Source organism: Indicator indicator, chromosome 18 (genome assembly GCF_027791375.1).
Source record: "Indicator indicator isolate 239-I01 chromosome 18, UM_Iind_1.1, whole genome shotgun sequence".
Lineage (NCBI taxonomy): Eukaryota > Metazoa > Chordata > Aves > Piciformes > Indicatoridae > Indicator > Indicator indicator.
Window position 1 is genome coordinate 4,064,866 of NC_072027.1, and position 21,693 is coordinate 4,086,558.

General features: G+C 45.6%; 1 protein-coding gene across 1 annotated transcript in view; it reads right to left on the reverse strand.

Annotated features, from left to right (window-relative positions):
- GLRA1 (glycine receptor alpha 1) overlaps positions 1-21,693 on the reverse strand; it is a 38,204-nt gene that overhangs the window by 8,836 nt on the left and 7,675 nt on the right. The window contains exons 2-4 of the mRNA XM_054389027.1: positions 14,186-14,316; positions 9,995-10,062; positions 1,320-1,543 (exon numbers count right to left, since the gene is read on the reverse strand). Coding sequence (XP_054245002.1) covers positions 1,320-1,543; positions 9,995-10,062; positions 14,186-14,316 — 423 coding nt within the window. The remainder of the gene's footprint in view (positions 1-1,319; positions 1,544-9,994; positions 10,063-14,185; positions 14,317-21,693) is intronic.

Below are 21,693 nucleotides of genomic sequence, written 5' to 3' on the forward strand. Positions count from 1 at the left end.
TTAAAAAGAAACCTGTATTTTCATTTGGAGATGCAGGGGCGGGGGGGGGAGGGGGAAGAAGTCCTTTCCTTAAAACAAGAAATGTTTTCAAGTTTTCAACTTGAAATCAGTGCTTAGCTCAGCTACATTGCTCCATGTCCCCTGCTGAGTCATTGCTCTGTTTTACAGAGCATCTCCAGGGTTGGAGTGATTAAATATTCACCTTCTGTGCTCCTGCAAACCCACCTGGAACAGGGCTCTGTGTCATGCTAGCTGCCAGGTTGCTGGTGGCAGTTTTAGCTCTGCCTGTCATTAGAAATGAGGAGCAGTGAGGTTTCTATGTTCAGCCACGATGCATTACTGGTTTGGCCATCAGGGATCTGGTCTCTGGGCTGGAACCACTTTGATGCTTGATGGAGGTTGTCTACATCACAACATTAAGCTGTTTGTTTTCCATTTTATAGCCCCAGTGGGAGCTGCAGTGTGAGACAGGGTCTGTGCACCTTAGGCAAAGTTAATTTTCACACAGGAGGTGAAAAAGTCTTCAGGACAGAGCTAAACTTTCCCTTTTCGAATTCACAAACCTTGATCTTAATTTCATTAGTTTAAAATAAAGAGTGGATTGGGTTGTCAGTGAAGTGAAGGTGGGGTTTGGATTGATATCCTTTGGGCAATTCAGTGCACTTAGTTCAGCTTTGTTGATGGCTTCTCAGATCAAGCAGTAAAGGGATAAATGGGAAGGGTTATGCTGGGACAAAGCCATGGGGCTCTACTTTGCAGTTTCCCTAATTATTTTTTTTCCTTTTTGGTCAGGAAGTGGTGCAGCTTTCAAAGGAGCTTTCCTGGGCTTCTGCTAGTTTTCACAAAGTTCAGCTAGCTTCAGGCTTTTGGTGTTATAACATCTCAGGTAATTTTACACCAGGGATGCTAAGGAATCTACTACTGAGCAAGAGAAGTCCTCAGACTGAGAAAGGTAGAGATGAATCACAGAATGGTCTGGGCTGGAAGGGGCCTCAGAAGGTCATGAAGTCTCAACCCCCTCTGCATCCTCAACTAGATCAGGTTGCCCAGAGCCCCACAAGGAGGAATAAACACTGGCACAGGCTGCCCACTGAAGTCATGGGTTCTCCATCTCTATTTCAATGTGAGTAAACAAAGCCACAGCTGACCTGATCAGTTGTCAGTCATCAGGAGGAGGTTGCCTGGGAGACCTCCAGAGGTCCCTTCCCACCACATTGCTGTGACACTGCTAATTGTATGATCTTCCACTTAGAAGAACCCAACACCTTATTTCCTTCCCTTCAAAAGAAATGGGAGCTCTTCCCACTGAGTCACCTCACCTGATGCTGTAGAGGACGTTGCCATTTCTGGAGATCCTCAGAAGCTTGTTGTCTGTGGTAATCTCATGGAAATGGGCCCCTTTCTCATTAGCAAAGAACAAGTCAGGCTTCCAGATTGAGTCCAGCATAGAGGGGTCCAGGTCCAGGGAGTCATCAGGGTACTCATTGTACGCCAGCCGTGGGTCATTCCATTGTTGTCTCAGGAAGATGTTCACTCTGTAGTCCTGCATGGTGAGAGCAGGGGGCAGAGAAATGCAGTTAGTGATCAGAGCAGGCTGGAAGTGCTGAGAACTGGGGAACGAGTACTAAAATCATTCTCCAAAGCAAACCAGGTCTAAATGGCTACCTAGCCCACATCCCCAAGCTATGGAGAGCCTCCTTGGTATTATTTCTCCAGGAGTAGCTGTTAATTTTAGCTCTGTAGCTCACAGCTATCTCCCAGCATGAGCAGCTGTCTATCTTTTCATCCCTCCATCACTGCAATCATCAGCGGTGTGTGAAGAGTTGAAAACTCCAGACTGAGCCCTGGGGCTGCAGGAGAGATGTTCAGTTGCAGGAATCATAAGGGCTGGTGTCAGCTAGCTGACTGTTGCAAAGAAGTTAAGGAGGAAAGGAGATGAAGACAGCATCCTTTCAGTGCTGAACCATTTCACATTGTGGCTATCTATGGTCCTTCTAGACCTGGGAAAATACACAGTGACACAGACCATGGGAGGGATATTCTCTGTGCCCACTAATATAAAGGTAAGTCAGATGAACTGATGGGACCACATACCCTTGGTGGGGGCATGTGGACATGGGAGGGATGTGTATGAAGACTGCTCTCCTAATCCTAGCTGAGCATTCTGGGTTCCCCTCTTTCATGTCAAAATGCCATAAATGCCACTATAGGATGGGCATCATCTTTAACTCAAGCTGGTGCCTCAGCCTTATGCAAAGTGGTGTCTGCCTTGCAGCTGTTGTCTTACAACTCCCCTGAGTTTCCCAGGCCAAGGCTGACTGTTGACGTCAAGCTCAGACACTCTCCTGGACAAATAAAAGCAGTTTCTGTTCTCCCTCTCTGACCAATAGCTTCCCAGCGTGACCTATTGCCCCTTTTCTGCTGACTTTCACATAAGAAAGTGAGACAACAAATTGAAATGTGGAGAGGATGTGCCAGCTATTAGGAGAGGGAGAAAAGTTCCATGTCCCTAAATTAACTAACATTTTCTAAGCATAAAGGCAGACTGTGTCTGAAGAGCAGTGTGTAATAAACCAGTTTTGCTGCCCTGGCCCAAACTAATGGTTCCTCTTGTGAGTAAAGGTTTCTTTGGTGCCTTTCTAACACTAATGTACTTTGAAGGCTTTTATTAAGATGCAGTTGATGAAGGGTGTCTGACATGCTCATCAGTATCTGGTACCTGCTGCAGGCACAAGGACCTTCAATGAGACTATTTGGCACCTTTGAGGGGGTCTCCTTGATTCTGCCTCAGGTCTGTTCTTTCCATTTGGAGAACACTGAGCTCTGGAGTTGAAGGAGAATCCTCCTGGTGGTGCTGCCTCGAGTGCTCACTTGATTATGAACATACAAGCTCTGGTCCAGGAGGACATGACTCCTGTGAGGTCCAGTCAGACTGAGGAGTTGGGAGAGGATTGTGTCTTGGGTGGCTCATGATTTGGATGGGGCAGTTGATAGCCAAGCCCATCTGTTTCAAGCCTCTTAGAGCCATCTGCATCCTTGGAGCAGAGAAGCTGCTAATGACATAATGATTATGACAACAGCAAATGGACCAAGGACTTGATGCTAAAAGAAGCAGACTTCTGAACATGAAAAAGGGTTTCAACACTCTCTCCTCCTGTTGATATGCTGAAGGTCACCTTCACAAGTCCTGGTGCATCCCTCTGACTTAATTACTCATCTCTGTCGGGCCTGGACAATGTGTCTTGAGGAAATGTGAATAGCTGCAGACGGGGGAGCCCAGGGTCTTAGCTCAGGCCTGGCTCATCACACAGACCTGAGAAAGGAAAGCAGCCCTGGATCTCCTCTTGCCATGGCATGCAGCAGCTCCCTGAACACCTTGTGTGCTTTCAGTTCTCCCTTTTCTGTGTGTAAAGACCTGCAGCCATTGCAGTCAGGGGAAATCAATGTCACTGACCTAACAGGGAGAAAGCAAAAGGTTGTTTTGCTTATTCAGCTACAAATAAGCTGGATGCTAGCAGGTCAGCTCCAGTTAGGGACTTATGTCATGTACAACACAAATTAAACTCATGTTTGGAAGAAACTTCAGTGGTAGCTGCTCAGAAGTGTTCTCAGCCTGATAGAGTGTTGAATGAGAGGAGGGGGGAACTTGGGACCAAGCTCCCTACACAAGCCACTGCTGCTGTGGATAAGCTTTCTTGCTGGAGTAAATTCACTGCCTCAGCTCCAAAACTTGCAAAAATGAAAGGAAAGGGTGAGAAGAGAGGTTTAGTGTGGTTTAGTTTGCCACCACAGCAGACACAAGAGGCCATAGACAGAATGACTGCCATAGTCTTCAGCACCATGGTGGAGGATCTTAGTCACATGCTTGTGGGAGAAAGGAAAATACATTTTTCCAGAGTAGATGGCTGTGAGAAGGCTCCTCCTAACCCATCTCCAGAGGCCAAGCATCCTGTAGTCATGTCCTGTGTTAGGGGCATGTTGTGGTTGTGTGATATGAAAGGCTGTGCTGCCTTCATCCAGAGGGTGTTCAGCAGTGTGGTAACTCTGGTGTGTTCTACCCTTGGTGCTTCTTTAGAGGCAGGTGTTTGCAGTGGATGTTTTCTTTTGTTGTTTGGAATGTAGACACCTGAGCATTTATATTGTGATTTAAAAAAGGTAAGGACAGAGAAATCTGCTTTTGGTGCATGTATTAGTTCTCTGGCTCTGCTCTTTTTTGGCATTAGGGTTGTACCTGCCTCTGTGAGTGTGTTCATGAAGATCTTCTCAGTGAGTTTCTTCCTCAGTCCTGGCCTGGCCACTGAGAATGGCTGTTTCCTCCCTGATGCCTGGTCCTGTATGATAGAGTCACATTGCACCATAGTAGTGAAGGTGTTGAGCAAACCTCCAGGCTTATTTGCACCCATGTGTGAAAACAGGCACTATGACTGCAAACTGGACATGACACTGCCTGAGGAGCCAGAAGAAAGCATGGAGAGGAAAGAGGCTATGCCTGTGGCTGTGACATTGCCTAAGATGAGGCTTGCACTATTCTGTACCAGTGAAAGGTCCCCATGTGCTGAAAGCTTCGTGCTGGGCATTGCTGTCAAGCTCAGAGGTGATGAGCAGGGCAACATTTTTTTGTTGGCTACCTGGAGATGTAGTGTTTCTCCTGGATCCTGTTCTATGAGATCTTAATCAGCATCACCAAGAAGTCCATGGTTATTCCTAAATGATGGACAGAATGGATTAATCTCTGACGTGAACTTCCAAGAAAAAAAAAAAAGAAAAAAAAAGAGGTTTAACTGGTGCTGCAAACTCAGCAGTATTCAAATCTCTTTCTCCATATCCTTATCACATGAGCTCCTTATTTGTGTGCCATTCACATCCAGGCATTGATTATCTTGTGCAGCCTGCTCCTCTGTCTGGCTTGGGAGTGGAGAGCAGCAACTCTGTGAAGGTATTCAGGAGCTTTGCAATTTGGAACAAAGTCACAATGCTCCCAAGGGGGAGATGACACAGGACAAGAATGAAATAACTGAAGTGATCAGAGTAGTTCAGTTTGATAATGCTGAAATTAAATTCTGCTTAGTGACCTTGCAAGGAGACAAGGAAACAGAAGATCATTTGAGACTTTTCCTTCTCAAGGTACCACAGTCTTGGCATCTGATGCTCAGAAAGCTGATGAAAGCTGTGGCAGGCTGGAGGTAGTGATGTGGAAAAGGGATGGAGGCTGTCAGGAAACTCAGTGGGTTACAACTCCTTAGTCAGGGGTGCTGCACTGAACAGTTTTGTTGAGGGACCTTTGATTAGTTTACATTTTGCTGATGGAAAAAACGAGGTAGAGCTTGACCTGCCTGAGGAGGGGATTCTGTTACCCTACTTGGGTGCTGTATTGGCATGCAGTTCATTCCCTAGAAAGGAAATAAACGTTTTTAAGGCTGTATTTGCCCTGCAAAGGAGTAGTGCAACTGACTGGTGACAAAAAAAGCCAAAACCAACCCAAACCCTCTTTCCAGTTTTGCCTTGTGTGATTTGTTCTGTGCTTATCATCTCTGTGGGGACTGATGGTAGGTTTTGAGAATGACTTGACTGCAGAAAACTGAGCTCAAACCCTAGCCTTTACTCCAAGCTTTGTGTGCTGATACTTAGGTGTTTTGCTGACCTTGGGGTGAGTGGGCCTGGCATTCAGTGTGTGACCCTGGCATTCAGTGTGTGACCCATGTAATTTGTCAGTGATATTTGCTGTCTGCTGCACTCTGGCTTGGGAGGCTGGAGTGCATTGCTTAGTCTGTTTGGAAGGGTGGTTTGTTATATCTCGTTAATCTCATCACAAGATGGCTCTAAACAAGTTCTTAACATCTGGACAGTCACAGCCTCCAGCTTCTCCTGTCCTTAGGAGAAGCTGGGAGACCAATTGTGTTGCAGCTGGCTGGGAGGTCATGTTTGGTTTGCTCTTTTCAGATGGAATAACTGTGGCATGAAAGCAGCAACAACAAGTTTGCATATATACACTGGGTCCAGGGGAGCCTGTGCTGGCTGTTTTGTGGCTTTCTTTCCTTTGTCCTCCCCTTTGCTGCATGTGTTTTCTTTTTCAACCATGAGACTGGTAGGGGTCATCCAAAGCACAGAGTTCAGTTCCTAATAGCTCTAGATGATGATAGAAAAGAACATTCCTTGTTCTCTGTATGCTGTGCTCCCAACTGCCCAGGCTGATGAAAGAGCCATAAAACTGCAGCTGCCATTGGAAGAGAGATCAAGGATGTAGCTTCATTCCAAATCTGTTGTTATAGCAGGAAGTTGGTTAGATGGAAAGCTCAGCAAATCCTGCCAGTTGTCTTGTGCTGCAAAGAAAGGCAAAGCTCTCTTAATTCACTTAAAATGAAGACCCTGGTCCCTAGGTGCTTGACTTCTCTTTCATTTTGAATGAAGAATTTGTAGCTTTGCTTTAGGTTTCCTGTTCTGGTGTGGTTGGGGAGAAGGTGGTTGTGCTTTTGAAGAGTAAAAAAGGGATTTACCAGGTTGTGATTGGAATTTGTTTAATGTTTTAAATGAAAATAAGTGGATAGAGTGGATACAGCTTACATTTGTCCTCTGAAATCCCTTGCTTTTGGATGCACTCTTGCAGTAATGCTTTAGGACAGAAAGAGACTACCTGCTTTTGTCTGGCTGTTGTACTTGGTAATATCTTTACCTCTGAAGCTCTTGGTGGGTTGCCAGGGATGTGTTCTCAATTGCAGGGTCCCTTGTCCTTAGATTGTGGCCCATGGATTGTATCCAGCAACCTGACTTGCAATCAGCTCTAACAGAAATGTCCAATCAATTCTGTGCACCACTAGAGGCTGTTAAGTCAGGTCTCCAGTTCTCAAAGGAGTTAACCTCCCTTTCTTGAAGTTAGCTCTGCTTTGGGGAATCCAGTTTGATGGTTGACTTGGTCATTTTTCTATCCTTGTAGTGGTTCTCAAGTCCCCATTTCTTGCCTTGTTCTTCTAGAACCTTTGTGGGGCAGATATCAGCTTTCTGCCCACTCTGTGCCTTCTCTTGGTCTCAACTCATTATCTTCACTTCTGAGGTTTGCCGGCCCAAGTGGCTGCATCAAATGCCTGTTTTGTTCTATTTTCCTCCATTTGCTCCTTTTCCTCTACTTTTCCTGATGTGATTCACCTTCAGTTTCTCTAATCCACTGTGTGATGACCCCATGACTTATGTTGATTTGTAAGATGTGGGCACTTTAAATTTAAATGCCAGCAGAGGTATTTTCTGTAGGAACTTACATCCCCAGCATGGAGACATTTTAAAGGCTGCTCTAGTTGCATGGGTGGTATCCCTATAAACCTGTGTTTCTTCTGCTGCAGGGAGTAGTGCAATCCTAACCAAAGACAAGATGTCATAGTACTCAGAACCTGGACATGGCCAGACTTAGAGTGTGGAATAATTAAGGTTTAAATCAGAATGTTGGGGTTTTCTTTTTGGCCAGAGAAGCAGCTGGGGAAGTTCTAAAGGTCAGTGATAGAGTTCTGCTCGGTTTATGGTGAAGCATTTAATTGCACCTCTGCCACCCAAGCTTCCCATCCACAGATATTTGGTCACTGGTCTGAATTCAAAGCAGTCAGGTCTGTCTCAAAGTCCCTCTGTGGCAAGATCTTTTTGCCCTTCCCAGAAACTGTGGTGGGGAGCCAGCTGTGCCTGTTTGACCTGTTTCCCCCACTACTCTGCCCTGGTGAGACCTCACCTGGAATATTGTGTCCATTTTTGGGCTCCCCAGTTCAAGAGGGACAGGGATCTACTCGAGAGAGTCCAAAGAGGATGGTTAAGGGACTAGAGCATGTGCCCTGTGAGAAGAGGCTGGGAGCCCTGGAGGATTTTGGTCTGGAAAAGAGAAGACTGAGAAGGGATTTAATAAATGTTTATAAATATCTGAGGGCTGGGGGTCAAGAGGGAAGGGACAGGCTCTGCTCGGTTGCACCCTGTGACAGGATGAGGGGTAATGGATGTAAACTACAATGCAGGACGTTCCATCTCAACATGAGGAGGAACTTCTTCGCTGTGAGGGTCACAGAGCACTGGAACAGGCTCCCCAGAGAGGTTGTGGAGTCTCCTTCTCTGGAGACTTTCAAGACCCATCTGGATGCATTCCTGTGCAACTTGTGCTAGATTCTATGATCCTGCTCTGGCAGGAGGGTTGGACTCAATCTCTGGAGGTCCCTTCTAACCCCTAACATCCTGTGATGATCCTGTGACCTGCTCCAACAGTGAGGAGAGACTGGCTTCACTGCAGAGTAAAATCCCCAAGACTTCCTGAACTTGCTGGGCTCTCATTTTCAGATGCTTCAGTACCTATGTTGCTTGTGTTCTTGTCAGTGTTTGCAAGAAGCAGCAGCAGCACATTAGATTGGGTTGTGTGCAGTGCTGTGTCAGCCTGACATCTGGACTAGCTTGTCAGAGCTGGCTTGGGAATTTCTAGACAAAGCAACAAGCCCAGAGGGTATTCTTGGGTTCTCATGGGAAATGGTTTTTTTTGCTATGGAAGACAGACTATGAAATGAGTGGCATCTGGAGGGGAGACCAAGTCCCTGCAGCATGTCTTGGAGGGGAATGGCATCTCTCTCGCATATGTTAGTCTGTGCTGATTTTATGGAGCATCCCAGTTACAGGGATCCTGTGGTGTCTTTGTTTGCTCCAATGCATCCTGCAAGGTAGGGCAGAGACACTGAAAACCACATCGTTGTAATGTGGCCTGTGCATTGCACAGGGATTCCTGGTAGGGCTGTCCCTCTCCCTTGCACTCTGGATCATCTCTGCTAGATTGTGTCAGAACTGAGTATTCCTTGCCTGTACCACTAAAGGAGGTATCTAACAGGATTCATGAGGAACAGATGTGTGTTTCAGTTCTAGTTCTTTTGCTTTATATATACATGAACCCAGAAATATACTTCTCACCTGTGAAATCTGACAAATTCAGCAATCCAACTATGAAATGTGACATTTTCTGTGCTGGAACAGTCAAGAGTTTTATTGTTGTTTTTTTTTTGTTTGTTTCCTGCTGTCAGAACTGAACTGCTTCCAGCTCCTAACATTTCCAGAAGAATGATATAGGGCCAGAAGAGACTTCTAACCCCAGATTTTCTATCTGTCTGTCTGTTGATCTCTAACAGTGCTGTGCATGACAAGTAACTTGTCCAAGTCAAGGAGTATGATCTGTATGTAAAGCCTGCAAAGCCTCTTCCCGCCTGAATGCACAAAACACCTGAAACTGGAGTCTTCCATTCTTCATTCAACACCCTTCTAGAGAAAGAATTACCAGAGAGTAATTAAACACCATCTTTCTGGATTACCTTTAATTAGCACAGAGGTAAGTCTTTGTACCTCCAGAGTTTTCCTTTGCTGTTCACTGGTTCTGTCACAACCAATCTTCAATAGTTTTCAGATGGAGCAATTATCTCCTGTTCTAGTGATCCTCTGCTCCTGGTGTCTTGCCAATTAGACACAGCCTGCAGCCATGCTCACTAATTCTGTCTGGTGAGTCTTAACTTGCAAATATTGGTTGTGATGATTTTTTATTAACAGAAGTCTATCCCCAAGAAAATGACCATCTAGAGATTCTCTTCAGCTTTGTGAAACCGAGGTGTGGTGCAAAGTGAATTTGGGTTCAGTCGTTTTCACTTCCCTAAAACATTGGTTCAAACTTCTGGACTTCTATGCACTTCAAGTAGTTGCAGCTGTCTCTGAGCTTGGAGCCCAAGGCAAGAGCTCAGAAAAGAAGATTTGTTTCTTTCTCCGACCCTTCTGTTTTGCCTGTGCAGTGTTTTTTGTAGAGATGCAGACAGAGACTGTGTGATCTTTAACTGTGCACCGTGTGAGTCTTGTGTCTTGGCCTTTAATTTACTCACATCTTAAGTAAACTTAGGAACATGGAGACAGTATTTCCCTCTGCTCACATGAAAGAGGAGAATGATGCTGCATTTTTGGAGGGGGGAGTGCAATGAGGCTGAGCAGCTGTGCTGGGGTTTTTACTTACCATAGTCGTTTCTGCAATCGAACCAAAGCTGTTGATGAAAATGTTGCAGCTGACATTCACTGGTGGGCCTGCATGACAAATACAGATGGGAACAGCAATTCACTCTGTGCTTCTCAGACAAAGTATTACCACTCTATCGTGTTAAAACCTGTGGTGGGAACAGGCTGACTGAGAGGGGAGTATGGGAATGATGTCTGGATGACCTGGTTTAGTCTAATCTTGGTTCTAATGGCAGCTTGATGTCAGATAGTGCTCTTCGCCTTTGACCCCCTGTTTGGGATGGAAACTGTTCTGTGAACTGTTTTGATGAGGAGGACTAGATCACAGCCAGGCAGGAAAGCTTTCTAGGTATCTCAGGATTGCTGCATGGGTGGCAATGTATCCCAGAAAAGAGCTGAGAGACTATTGACAGCCCCTCCTTGTTTAGAGCTCTGTACTTTCAAAATACTTGTTTAAATCATCTCAGTGTTTCTGGACTGGGAGCATATGCTCCCTCCAGAGCCACTGCAGCAGAATGTTCTGTAGGGATCCTGCAGGTACTCCATGGGATAATGATGGTGCCTGGGTAGGAGACTTTGAGGGCTCTGAGCAGAAATCTTCTGCCTGTCCTGGTTTGGGAGAGGGTGCTCCCAGACTTTGGGCCATGCCTTTCCTGAGTTTTATTTCCTTTCAGACTGAAGCTTTGCTTAGCTTGCTCATGGTAGAAAAGTTAAGGTGGCACCAAAGGAGAGGTCTGAAGATTAAGGGATGAGAAGGTTGGTTAGAGTGCATAGAGGACTGTCTATTACTGATACCTTTAGGGACCAGTACCACACTATGACTGGAAGTGGGTCTCAATATTGCCTGGCAAATCTGAGGTGGAAGTGTTGCATTTGCACCAAGAGAAATGCCAAGAGCTGCAGTTCAGCACAATGCAACAAACTAGAGAGTGTTTTGGAAGCAGAGCCATATCTGGTGCCTGGCAAACAGTGGCTTGCCCACACGCAATAAGGGGATTTCTGTAGAGCCTTAACAAAAGGTGGAGAGAAGCAGAAAGGATCTCTCTGTTGGGAGATCCCGAAGTTCCTGCTGCTGGTGCTGCCCAGTGTATGGAGGGGAAAATCAGCCCAGACAGAACAGAGGACACTGCCCCAGGAACCGAGGTCCCCCTTTAACAGTGGGAGAACTCATCTCATGTCATCTCACCTCAGTTACAGATGCTTGTGGGAAGGTAAGTTCTATAGTTCTATGGAACTGCCAAGTGTGGATTTTTAGTGGGGTTTTTTTTTGTTTGTTTGGTTGTGGGGTTTTTTTTGTTGTTTTTTTTTTTTTTTTTTTTTAATGGAGACAAGGATGATGTCTGCATTTCAATCACTGCCTGATGGCTCAGCCTTGCTGGGGGAGTGACACTTGCCTGTGAAGGCCACATCTGCAGTCTGGCAGTTGCTGCAGGATGAAATACTGGGAGGGAGGTATGGCTTTTAACAAGAGGCTTGTGCATCTAGTCAGTGCAAACTTCCTCCTGTGTGGAAAGTAATGGATTTTCCTGATTACTGAGTAATGTGTGGAGCTTGGTTTGCACCTCTTCATTTCCCTTTATTTTTCTCCTGCTTTGGCCACTTCTGAAACTTTGTGCCTGTGCTCTGCAGGAGCAACGTTGCAGCCATGTGACAGTAATGCTCCATGGTTGGGATTTTCTTGGTGAGTCCCAGACAAGCTGAGCAGACTTCTGTCTGACCTACCTCCTAGACAGGCATTTGGGGTTGATGTCTTGTCCCTAGTATCAAGTGATAGAATGAGAGGATTGCCTCAGGTTGCCTCAGGAAAGGTTTAGTTTGGATATCAGGAAAAAAATTCTTTACTGAAAGAGCGGTCAAGCATTGGAACAGGCTGCCCAGGGTGGTGGTGGAGTCAGCATACCTGGAAGTGTTAAAAAAATGTGTAGGCATGGCACTTTGGGAACATGGTTTAGTGGCCATGGTGGTGTTGGGTTGGTGATTGGACTTGATGATCTTAGAGAGCTTTTCCAAACAAGTGATTCTATGATTCCATGACTCTATAGCACAGTTTAGATGAGAGGTCACTTGTCCCATAATTGCTGGGTTCAGCTCTGTCCTTGCATGAGTTACTGACTCCATCTTCCAACTCTAACCAAAGCCCACTTACTGACTCCATCTGCCAACTCAAACCAAAGCCCACTTACTGACTCCATCTGCCAACTCTAACCAAAGCCCACTTACTGACTCCATCTTCCAACTCAAACCAAAGCCCACTTACTGACTCCATCTGCCAACTCTAACCAAAGCCCACTTACTGACTCCATCTGCCAACTCAAACCAAAGCCCACTTACTGACTCCATCTGCCAACTCAAACCAAAGCCCACTTACTGACTCCATCTGCCAACTCTAACCAAAGCCCACTTACTGACTCCATCTTCCAACTCAAACCAAAGCCCACTTACTGACTCCATCTGCCAACTCTAACCAAAGCCCACTTACTGACTCCATCTGCCAACTCTAACCAAAGCCCACTTACTGACTCCATCTGCCAACTCTAACCAAAGCCCACTTACTGACTCCATCTGCCAACTCTAACCAAAGCCCAAACACTTCTTTCTTGTTCCCAGAATCAAATCCAGACTTTACAGCATGTATGGAAAACCTGCCATCTTCTTTTTGTTAATCTTCCCCTCCCCAAAAATCAATCAGATAGGGATCTTTGTTATTGTTTTCATTTAGATCTAAGCCATTAAGATGCCCTTATGAGTTACTGCAGTTCATTTAAATGACATGCTTTGAGAGCTACAACCCCAAGCTCTGTAAAACACCTCCTATGCCTCCCATATAAATTGGAGCCTGATTTATGTGTGGGAGGCTAAGCCAGCAAAACTGCCCTGTGGGGAAGGTGTAGTTCATTGAAATAAAACTCCAATTAAATTATCTCAAATAAAAATGCGACGCAGATGCCTGCAGCAGGAAGATAATGTGTACATTTCATTAAATATTAAAGTTTAATTTCTTTTGTGTATGTGCATAATTTAGTGGCAGGCAGGTTTGCAGGGTGGTGGTTTTTTAACTCTTTGCAGGTTTGTTTGGGTTTTTTAACTATGATGTGGATATATCCAGGAGTGCTCTCTGTTGCCCAGCTGATTACTAGGGGATAAGCTTCCCACCTATATTTGGTTTCAAAGCTCAGTATAGAGCTGATTGTTTGAAGCTGATGGCAGGTGCTGTCACCATGATTAATGGGACTGGGAGTCCTCTGTTGGCATTGCCTGCTGCTCTTGGGGAAGAGGAGGAATTGGGAGTAGGAAACAAGAAGTGAATAAAATGAGTGTTGGAGAGGACAATGGCTAAGAGGGGGCAAGTTCTGCTTTGTCTCTGGGTGTGAGTCAAGGGCACGTAGCTCTTGGAAAGTGAGATCAGCTAAAATGAAAAGATAACAAAAAAAAGTCATAGAATCACAGACTGGGTTGGGTTGGAAGGGACCTTAAATGCCACCTGGTTCTAATCTCTCTGCTGTGGGCTGGGACACCTTTCACTAGACCGAGTGGAAAAGCACCCAGAAAACCACAACAAAACCAAAAAGCCCTCAAACCAAACCTCACCCTTGTTAGAAGAGGTGTTTTGAGGAATAAAGAGCTTCTGCTGATGCTCCCAGGACCACTGCTGCTTGGTGGCCAGTGAGTATGGGGCGACCTGGGCAAGTGAGGTCTGAGTTGTGTTAGGCACTGGCTTCAGAACCCCTTTACCATGGGGACAGTGAAAGGTCAGAGCTGTTTCTGGCACCTTGCTGAATCCCACTTGAGCTGATGGGAGAGATTCCTCTTGGCATCAGTGGGTGTCAGGGGAGCACCAGAAGATGCTGTGGGCACTGACTTGAGGGGAAAGGAAAGTTGATGTTTTTCTTCTCATGTAAGATGTTCAGCTCCCTGCCAGTCACTGCTTGGTCTGGCAGGATCCCCAGTCCCTGTATTGAAGTTTTTCCTGCATGTAAAGTTCTTACAAGGTCGTTTCCATTCCGAGTGGAAATTGGATGCCTTTCCAGACATCTACAAGTGATCCATGAGCCAAACCTCTCATTATCATGCAGATTTTGTATAGATATGAAGATTACTCATTTTGCATATACAGTCAGAGAGACATTCATGAGGACTATGTGCAGATTTCAGTCCCAAAAACCAAAGCAAGCCACAAAGCAGGGGGTTTTACCTTTAAAATTTGGTCTGATCCTGGCATCATATCCTGAAGTTCTTCCCATCAGCTTATCCAAGAAATCGGAAGGAGACATTGGTTTGGGTGCAGAGCGTGCAGCTGCTTCAGCTTCTTTGGAAGCTGCCAAGCTGTGTGAGGAGAAAGAAAGAGGAGGCTTTAGTCTACATCCCATAGTGGGGAGGGTTTGGGGTCTAGAAACAGAGCAGCCAGCATCTCATTCCTGCTGTGAGGCAGGATGGGTGCCTGTGTGAATTCCTAATGAGGCTGGTCTCTGCTAATTTGTTTGCCCAGCCCAAACATCTCTGAAGACAGAATCCCAGCTGCCACCAGAGCAGAAGAGAGATGATGAATGGAGAAAATCCTTCTGTGAATTTAGGTATAGCTCCTTGGCATGCCACTAAATTATAAATGTGAACTCTGGCACTGAGCTCCACAGGTAAAATACACTCTGAGATTAGCCTTGGGCAGCAATTATTGCTTAATTACATGGCAAATAGCAAGGAGCATATCTGGTACTCTCTCAGTCTGGCTTTGCAAAAGGCAGGTGGAATCAGCAATCTGCAATTCAAAGGTGAAATGAGTGCCATGTGATTGTAGAGCCCCTGCAGAGCCTTTGGGACTGTAGGGGATAGATGTGGTTTTTTGCTTCTCATTTGATGGTCAGTTGAGCGTTTGCTACTGGTACCTGCAATGCAGGGGTCTGAGTTCAATACAGCAATGTGGTCTCTGGATTGGAAGATGTCTGGAATGTGATCCTGAAATGATACTTGAGTTGGGGATGAAAGGAAATGAAATCTTTTGAGGACTTCTATGGCTTCTGGGGCAGAAAGAGTGAAATTCCTGAATCATCTGTAGAAGATGAAAATCTAAGGCTGGCAATGTGCCTTCTGACTCTTTGGGAGTCTGCAAGGTCTGCAGGGTAATGATCTGGACTTAGGAAGACTCTGCTGTTGCTATCTACACAGGACCCTTGCTACTAGATGCTCCTTCTCAACTTGGCAGGAAGGTTTGGTTTCCAAGACAGGAACAGACGTTGTTCAAGTCCTTCTTTATGCCTATATGGCTTCAAAGCAGATCTGCTTCTAGTCAGAAAATGTGGCTAGATGAGCAAAACAAAACAGCCTGATCTACTGTGAGGTGTCCCTGTGCATGGCAGAAAGGTTGGAACTAGATGATCCTTGTGGTCCCTTCCAACTCTGACTGATTCTATGATTCTATGAAAACAAAACCCAAACAAACCTGAAGCCAACAAACCTCCCCCAGACAAACCAACCAACAAAACTCCCAAATGGATAGGTGAGATGGAATGAGTTTATGGAAAGAGCTGTCTCTGCCTGGGGGTTCAGATGCCTGATGAGAGTTAGGGCCTACGGGCAGTACTGCAAATGCAAATGCGTGATAAGCCAAAGCAAGCTGCTCAGGAGGAAGTGAGGCTTCTTGTTTCACCTTTTGCACAACTCCTGCATTTTATGAGCAGAGAGCTCCAAGTACGATTACGACAGGCACAAGGTATTTAGCTGCACATGTCCTCACCAAATGATACCACAGAGTCTTCTCAGAGCAGGAGGCCCTTGCCTGGGGAAGTTTTGCATCTCCTATCTCTAGTCTCTGCAGCGGTCACAGCTGCTGTCTTTCAGAAGGGTGGTGTTAGGTACTGTCATAAGACCTAGGACAAGGGGCACTGGGTGCGAGCTGGAGCGTAGAAAGTTCCACGAGAACATAAGCAAAACCTTTTTCACTGTGAGGCTGACAAAACACTGCAACAGGCTGCCCAGAGAGGTGGTGGAGTCTCCTTCTGTGGAGACATTCAAAACCTACCTGGATGCATTCCTGTGTGACCTACTCTAGGTGATCCTGCCCTGGCAGGAGGGTTGGACTGGATGATCTTCCAAAGGGCCCTTCCAACCCCTAATGTTCTGTGAGTCTGTGATCTATCAGGAGGAATTTGGGGATGGGTACTATGCATGGCATTAATGTGACCCTGCTCTCAAAGGCCCGCTCATAAAACATGAATCTGAGCTGAGACTCCAAAGTCACAAACGTTATCTACACGAGGCCTTGACAAGAGCATTTTGAGCTGAGTTCCCTGGGACTTTAAAAATGGATGGGATTCAAAAGGGCTTAGGATGCTGTAATTCTGAGATCAGGAGTCTGCATTGCATTGAGTCTTCTCTTGTGTTAGCAGTGATGGCTTGCAGTCCTGCAAACTCATAATTGCAGTCTGGCTTCATTTGCAAGCTGCAGCTGCCTTGGGGTTCTCTGATGACAAGATTTTTAACTGGTAAAAATTGCTCCATATCTACAATAAAGAGGGGAGGTAAATTCTAAATCTCTTCCAGTGGTGGGCTGCAATTGTCAACCATGGGGTCATTCCTCCTGGGGTGTGTTTTAGAAGCTCTGGCTGGCTGCTGTGTGGTGTTACCCAGGTGACCTAGGGATGATAAGCTCTGAGTTTCTTCCAGTTCCTATTCACTCTGATTGTGACAACTGAGCTTTGCCATGGCAGTTTAGCTCACACAGGTCTGTCTTGACCAGTGCTGTGTGCTGCCTTGGGAGCTTTCTGGGGTTTCCTTCACGCCTCAGATCTTACAGAAGCACCCTTGGAAGTCCCATAGAACTGTTGATCTCCTGGCTCAGCAGAGCCAAGGAGAGGGAAAGTGCCAAGTGACTTGAGAATTACTGATGATAGTAGAGAACTGGAAATTTAGGGTGGTTTTTTGTGTGGTTCAGAGTTAAAATTTATTCTCTGGATAAACAAAAAGGAGGTTAGAAAACCACAGTGGACGTAGTCTGCATCGGTGCAAGAGCACTGTCTGAGCAGAGAGCTTCTTGGTACATTTTAATAGCAGCCAGCCAGCAGCTTATCTTATTTACACTCGTGTAATCCCCAGTGAATCTGGCTGAGAAAGTGCCATCAGGCAATCATCACAGCAACAACAACGGAGAGGATCCCTTTAGAGGGTCGATGAGCTAGCATCCTCTTTTGTGATACTGTTGCTAGTGTGTAAGCAGACACCAAAAAGCTCTCGGGAGGTCCAGCCCACTATCAGGCCTGTGAAGGTGAAAGCTGGTGGAGATGAACAGCCCAGTTGCTCAGGATGGGGCAGTCAGGACACCTATCACTGATTTCTCCCAGCCAATACAGGCTCTGTTTGCTCTCTCTGCATTGTTTTGCCTCACCTAAACATGATATATGATTATAAAAAATTAGCTGGTTTAGAAAGCAGCTCTTCTGCAGTCTGCATGTATCAGTTTGCCCCATTCCCAGCTCCCCACTTGGCCATTTTCACCTCCAGTTGGCCATTGTCACCTCCTCCCCACAATTTGTATGGTCCTTGTGCAACGTTTTTGTGCTTTATTTTATTTTTGTTTTGCCTGTGCCCACGGTTCTCCGTTTAATTAAGTCCAACATCCCAAACTGCCCTGTTCTGGTTGAGTGCTGCTACTGAGAAATCTCAATTTTATTTTATTTTATTTTTTTCCTTGCAAAGAAGAGAGATGAAGGAATTTAATTAGCATGGGACCTCTATTCCCCTGTCAAATAATTTAATTGTTAATCATTAATTCTGAGAGGAGAAAAAAAATGTCTGGCAGCAGAAACACAAACTGCTGCAAAGCAAGTGTTTGCAGAGGAACTATCTCTCTGCAAAGTGTGGAGGGCTCAGGTCCCTCTCAAGATAACCTGATGCAAAATCAGTGGCTCAAGAGAACAGCACTGGGCTTGTTCCTCTGGTTGGGCTCCCTACAGGCTGGGGAAATAGAAGGTACCTCATCATTTCCCCTGGTTCAGTGCTGCTCAGGAAAGGGTTCTCAAGTGGTTGGTTTAGTTTTGAAACAATACAAGCCAGGAGATGTGTTTGGAGCAGTGTTCAGGTGGCATCTGTCCTTCAGTGTGAGGTGTTCTGTAAGCAGGCATCCCAGGGAGGAGGATTATCCATCAGGTCTCTGAGGCAGGCTGAGGTGAGCACTAGAACTGTTTTCCTTGTTACCTTTAAAGCAGTGTGGGCTCTTGGGGACACAGGAGAATTCATCAGATTAATTTATTGATTCCAGAAGGCTCTAGGAGGTGTAGTCACAAAGAGAACATCAGATGGTTGGGCACAGAAAGGCACTGTGCTGTCCATGATTAATTAGTGTTCCCCCTCTGCTCTTCCTGAGCCATCTCCTATGGTCCCTGAGATGATGCTTTTGGGCACAGGTGTCCCTGAGCAGAGACTAGAGCTCAGCAAAGCCTAGCCTGCATTCAGATTCTGCTGATGCTGGGGCTGCCTGACTCCATGTCAGCAGCTGGAGAGAGGGAGGAAAGACAAAGGAGACGTTTTATTGTAATGTTTTTTTTCCTTCGTGAAATGGAAAAGGGTCATCCCTAAACTCTGTACCCAGTCTGTGATTTCTGACTGCACATCAACATGTTATCTGGAGGGAAATGCTGCCAGATGCTAGCCTGGGGAAGCTTGGCAGAGGATGCAAGCAGGCTTTTTGGGAATGATTAGATTTGCTATCAAAATGAATAGCACAATCAATATTGATATGCAATTCAATTAAAAAGGATGAATCTCATTGTCTACATGTTTTTTCTTTGTCAAATGCCTGAATTCCTGGCCTGCAGCAGTAGAGGTGGACAGGATAAAAGAAAAGGGGATATATGTGGGGAGAAGAGATCCCCAATGCTGGATTTTTGGCCTGGCATGGTGCAGAGTAAAAGGAGCTCTGAGTGTCAGGGATGTGCTTGTCACACAGTACTGATTGCAATCCATGTGGTCATGCTCAGCTGCTGGCAATTACAGTTCCTGCAGTGTGGATGTGGAGTGTGCTACAGGGATGAATTTGCAAAGCTTAATCCTCAAAGGTAGGAAGGAAATTTGGACTTGGTTGTTTTCCTTAATTCAGCTGTGAGTTCATGCAGCAGAGAGGTGGAGCAGAGCTGGGTGTTGGGGTGGGATTGAGAAAGAGTCATGTAGAGTGAGAGGTGAAACAGGGAATTTGAGAACCTGTGAGAAGGAGGTTTGACTCAGAAAGAAATGGGCAATTAGCTGCTCTTCTTCCCTATTCATGGCAGGAGGAGGGGGACAGGAAAGAAAAAGTAGGCTTGTTAAATGTTGCTGTCTGTCCTGGAGGATTGTGCTCTGTTGCTGTGAGCTGTGTAAACCAATTCTACCTTTTGCACCAGAAGTAGCTGCATTGCAGTAGTCACAGGATGTAATCAGTTAAAGTTTTAACTCAAAGGATCCCAAAACATTCTCGGCACGGTTTCCACTAGTTCCTGTGCCTATACAGAAAGAGAGGGTCTGGGAGGCACTTTTCCATGGGCCTCAGAGAATTAACCCTCTGTTATTATTCCCATCCAGGGAAAGCTGCAACTTTACTGGAATGAGAAAACTCTCTTCAGACTGCAGTATTCTGATGTCTCTGTGCTCCACTGCCACGTTCCTGCAGCCTGTGGCTCCTACACCCATATGGCAAAACACCCTGTCCAGAGCTATAAAACATCCCAATTACACTGATTAACTCCATGGAAAGACACCAGCACTTGGAACAATTGCTGACACTGCCTGGACAGAGCAATAAGGGAATAATAAATGACTGGATGTCGAGCTGGGGAAGAAGGAGAGTTCTGCACATCGTGGGAAGAGCACAGGTAGAGCAACAAATTGCAGAACGGTGCCCAGCTGTATGGAAGGTCCCTGCTCGTACAAGCACTGCTGTTCAAACTCTCATGTGGTCTGTGGCCACTCTTGCTTAGTGTATATTAAAAGAAAAATAATGACTTAAACTCAGCTTTGAGCCAGAGATGTTCTCCAGTGGCATTCTCAACTGGTCCCTCTTCCAGAAGCATCTACAGCTCCTGGAGCACAAATAGTGGCTTCCTGGAGAAGTTATGATGCTAAGCTGCTGAGACAGGTTTGAAAACATAACTCAAACATCAGAGAAGCACAAGTTTTAATCACTTGTGGGGAAAAAAAAAAATCAACAACCCAGCAAACACCAGTACTGACTCTTACATCTGCATATACTGAAGTTTGTTCTTTTAAAAAGAAAAAAAAAAAAAAAAGGTATAATTGGGTTTTTTGTTGAAAAATAAAACAAAGGGGAAAAAAAAAGAAATCCCTGCAAAGACAAAAGCTTCAGACACACTGAATATTCCCTTTAAAGTCAGGGGGGTTGCTAGTCAGGTATTTAAAGTTATGCATAAGCAGCCTCCCCGAATGCAGTAAATAAAGGGGGCGAAAACGTCTTTACAAGACAAAGCTCCGCAATGATCTCTTCACTGATGTGCTTCTGACTTAGTGTTTGGACAGAGAGCTGTTGGTGGGAACCTCAATTGACGTCAGAGGGTTTTTTAGATCACAGCCCAGACGAGTGTCAGAGCGTTAGGAGAAATCGCCGGCGCTCTGCTATCTATAGCTCTGCAGTCGCTCGCTCAGGCGCGGCGGCGTCATCAGTTCAAACAGCTTCCCAGGGCAGCTTTGGAAAAAATTAGCTTTAGTTTAAGGATTTATGCTGCTCATTAAGGTTGACTAAGAATATTCTAACTGCTTTCTTCTTATTATTTTTTCTTTTCTTTTTTTTTTTTTTTTTCCCCAGAGGTGGGTATGAACAGTTCTTTTTAAAAAGAGATTAAAAAAAAAACCCACCCAGGGTGCAGAGAGGGGTGGAGGGGTTTTTATCTTCTGAAATGTTTTGCTCCAGATCCTTTGGGGGGAAAAAACCCCCAACAAACCTTCCTGAACTGACAGGCATAACCTACCTCCAAAGTCGTGGGGCTCATAGTAAACCTGGGGCTTGCTGACTTGAGTGTTTTGTAGTGTGTGAAATGAGTTGTGTGAAAAGAGAGCTCATTTTGTATTTTTTTTTTCTCTTTTTCTGGGAGAATTAGCTGTTGGCATTGCAACCCAAATACCCTGCTGGAGATGAACGTCCTCTCTGTGCTGTCTGTGATTCCTGGTGTAATTTAGCAATTTATTTGCCAACTATAATGAAATGTAGGTTCTGGAACAAATGGCTAAGCTCTGGGTCCTCTGCCTGGGCAAGCTCTTTGCCTTTCCACCCTGGCTGCCCTCTGAGTTTGGCTTCTTCAGATCCCTGAAAAAAAAAATAACCACCAACCCATCTTTTCAACCCTGGCAGTGCTGTGTTGGTGCAGGAGAACAGGTTGTGTTTGATGAGGCTTGTACCTTGTCAGCTAGGCTGCTGGGAGATGATTTCTAAGCCATAGCTCTGTGTCAGAGTGTGATGGATGGGGATGGAAGATGCTTGCAGTTCTCAGGCACATGGCATGGCAGGAGAGGTGGGATGCAAACATTTTGGTTTGTAAATCAGATTTCTGGGAGCTGTGGTGCAGGAAAAAAAAATTCCTCTCTGTGTGTGGATGTGCCAGAAACTATTGCCCTCCTCAGCAGTGCTCCCAGAGCACTTGGAGTGAACAAAAGGCAAGACTATAAAGATACTCCATGGAAAGTAAGGTGTTTTTTTTTTTTTTTTTATGTCATGCATGGATCCTGCTG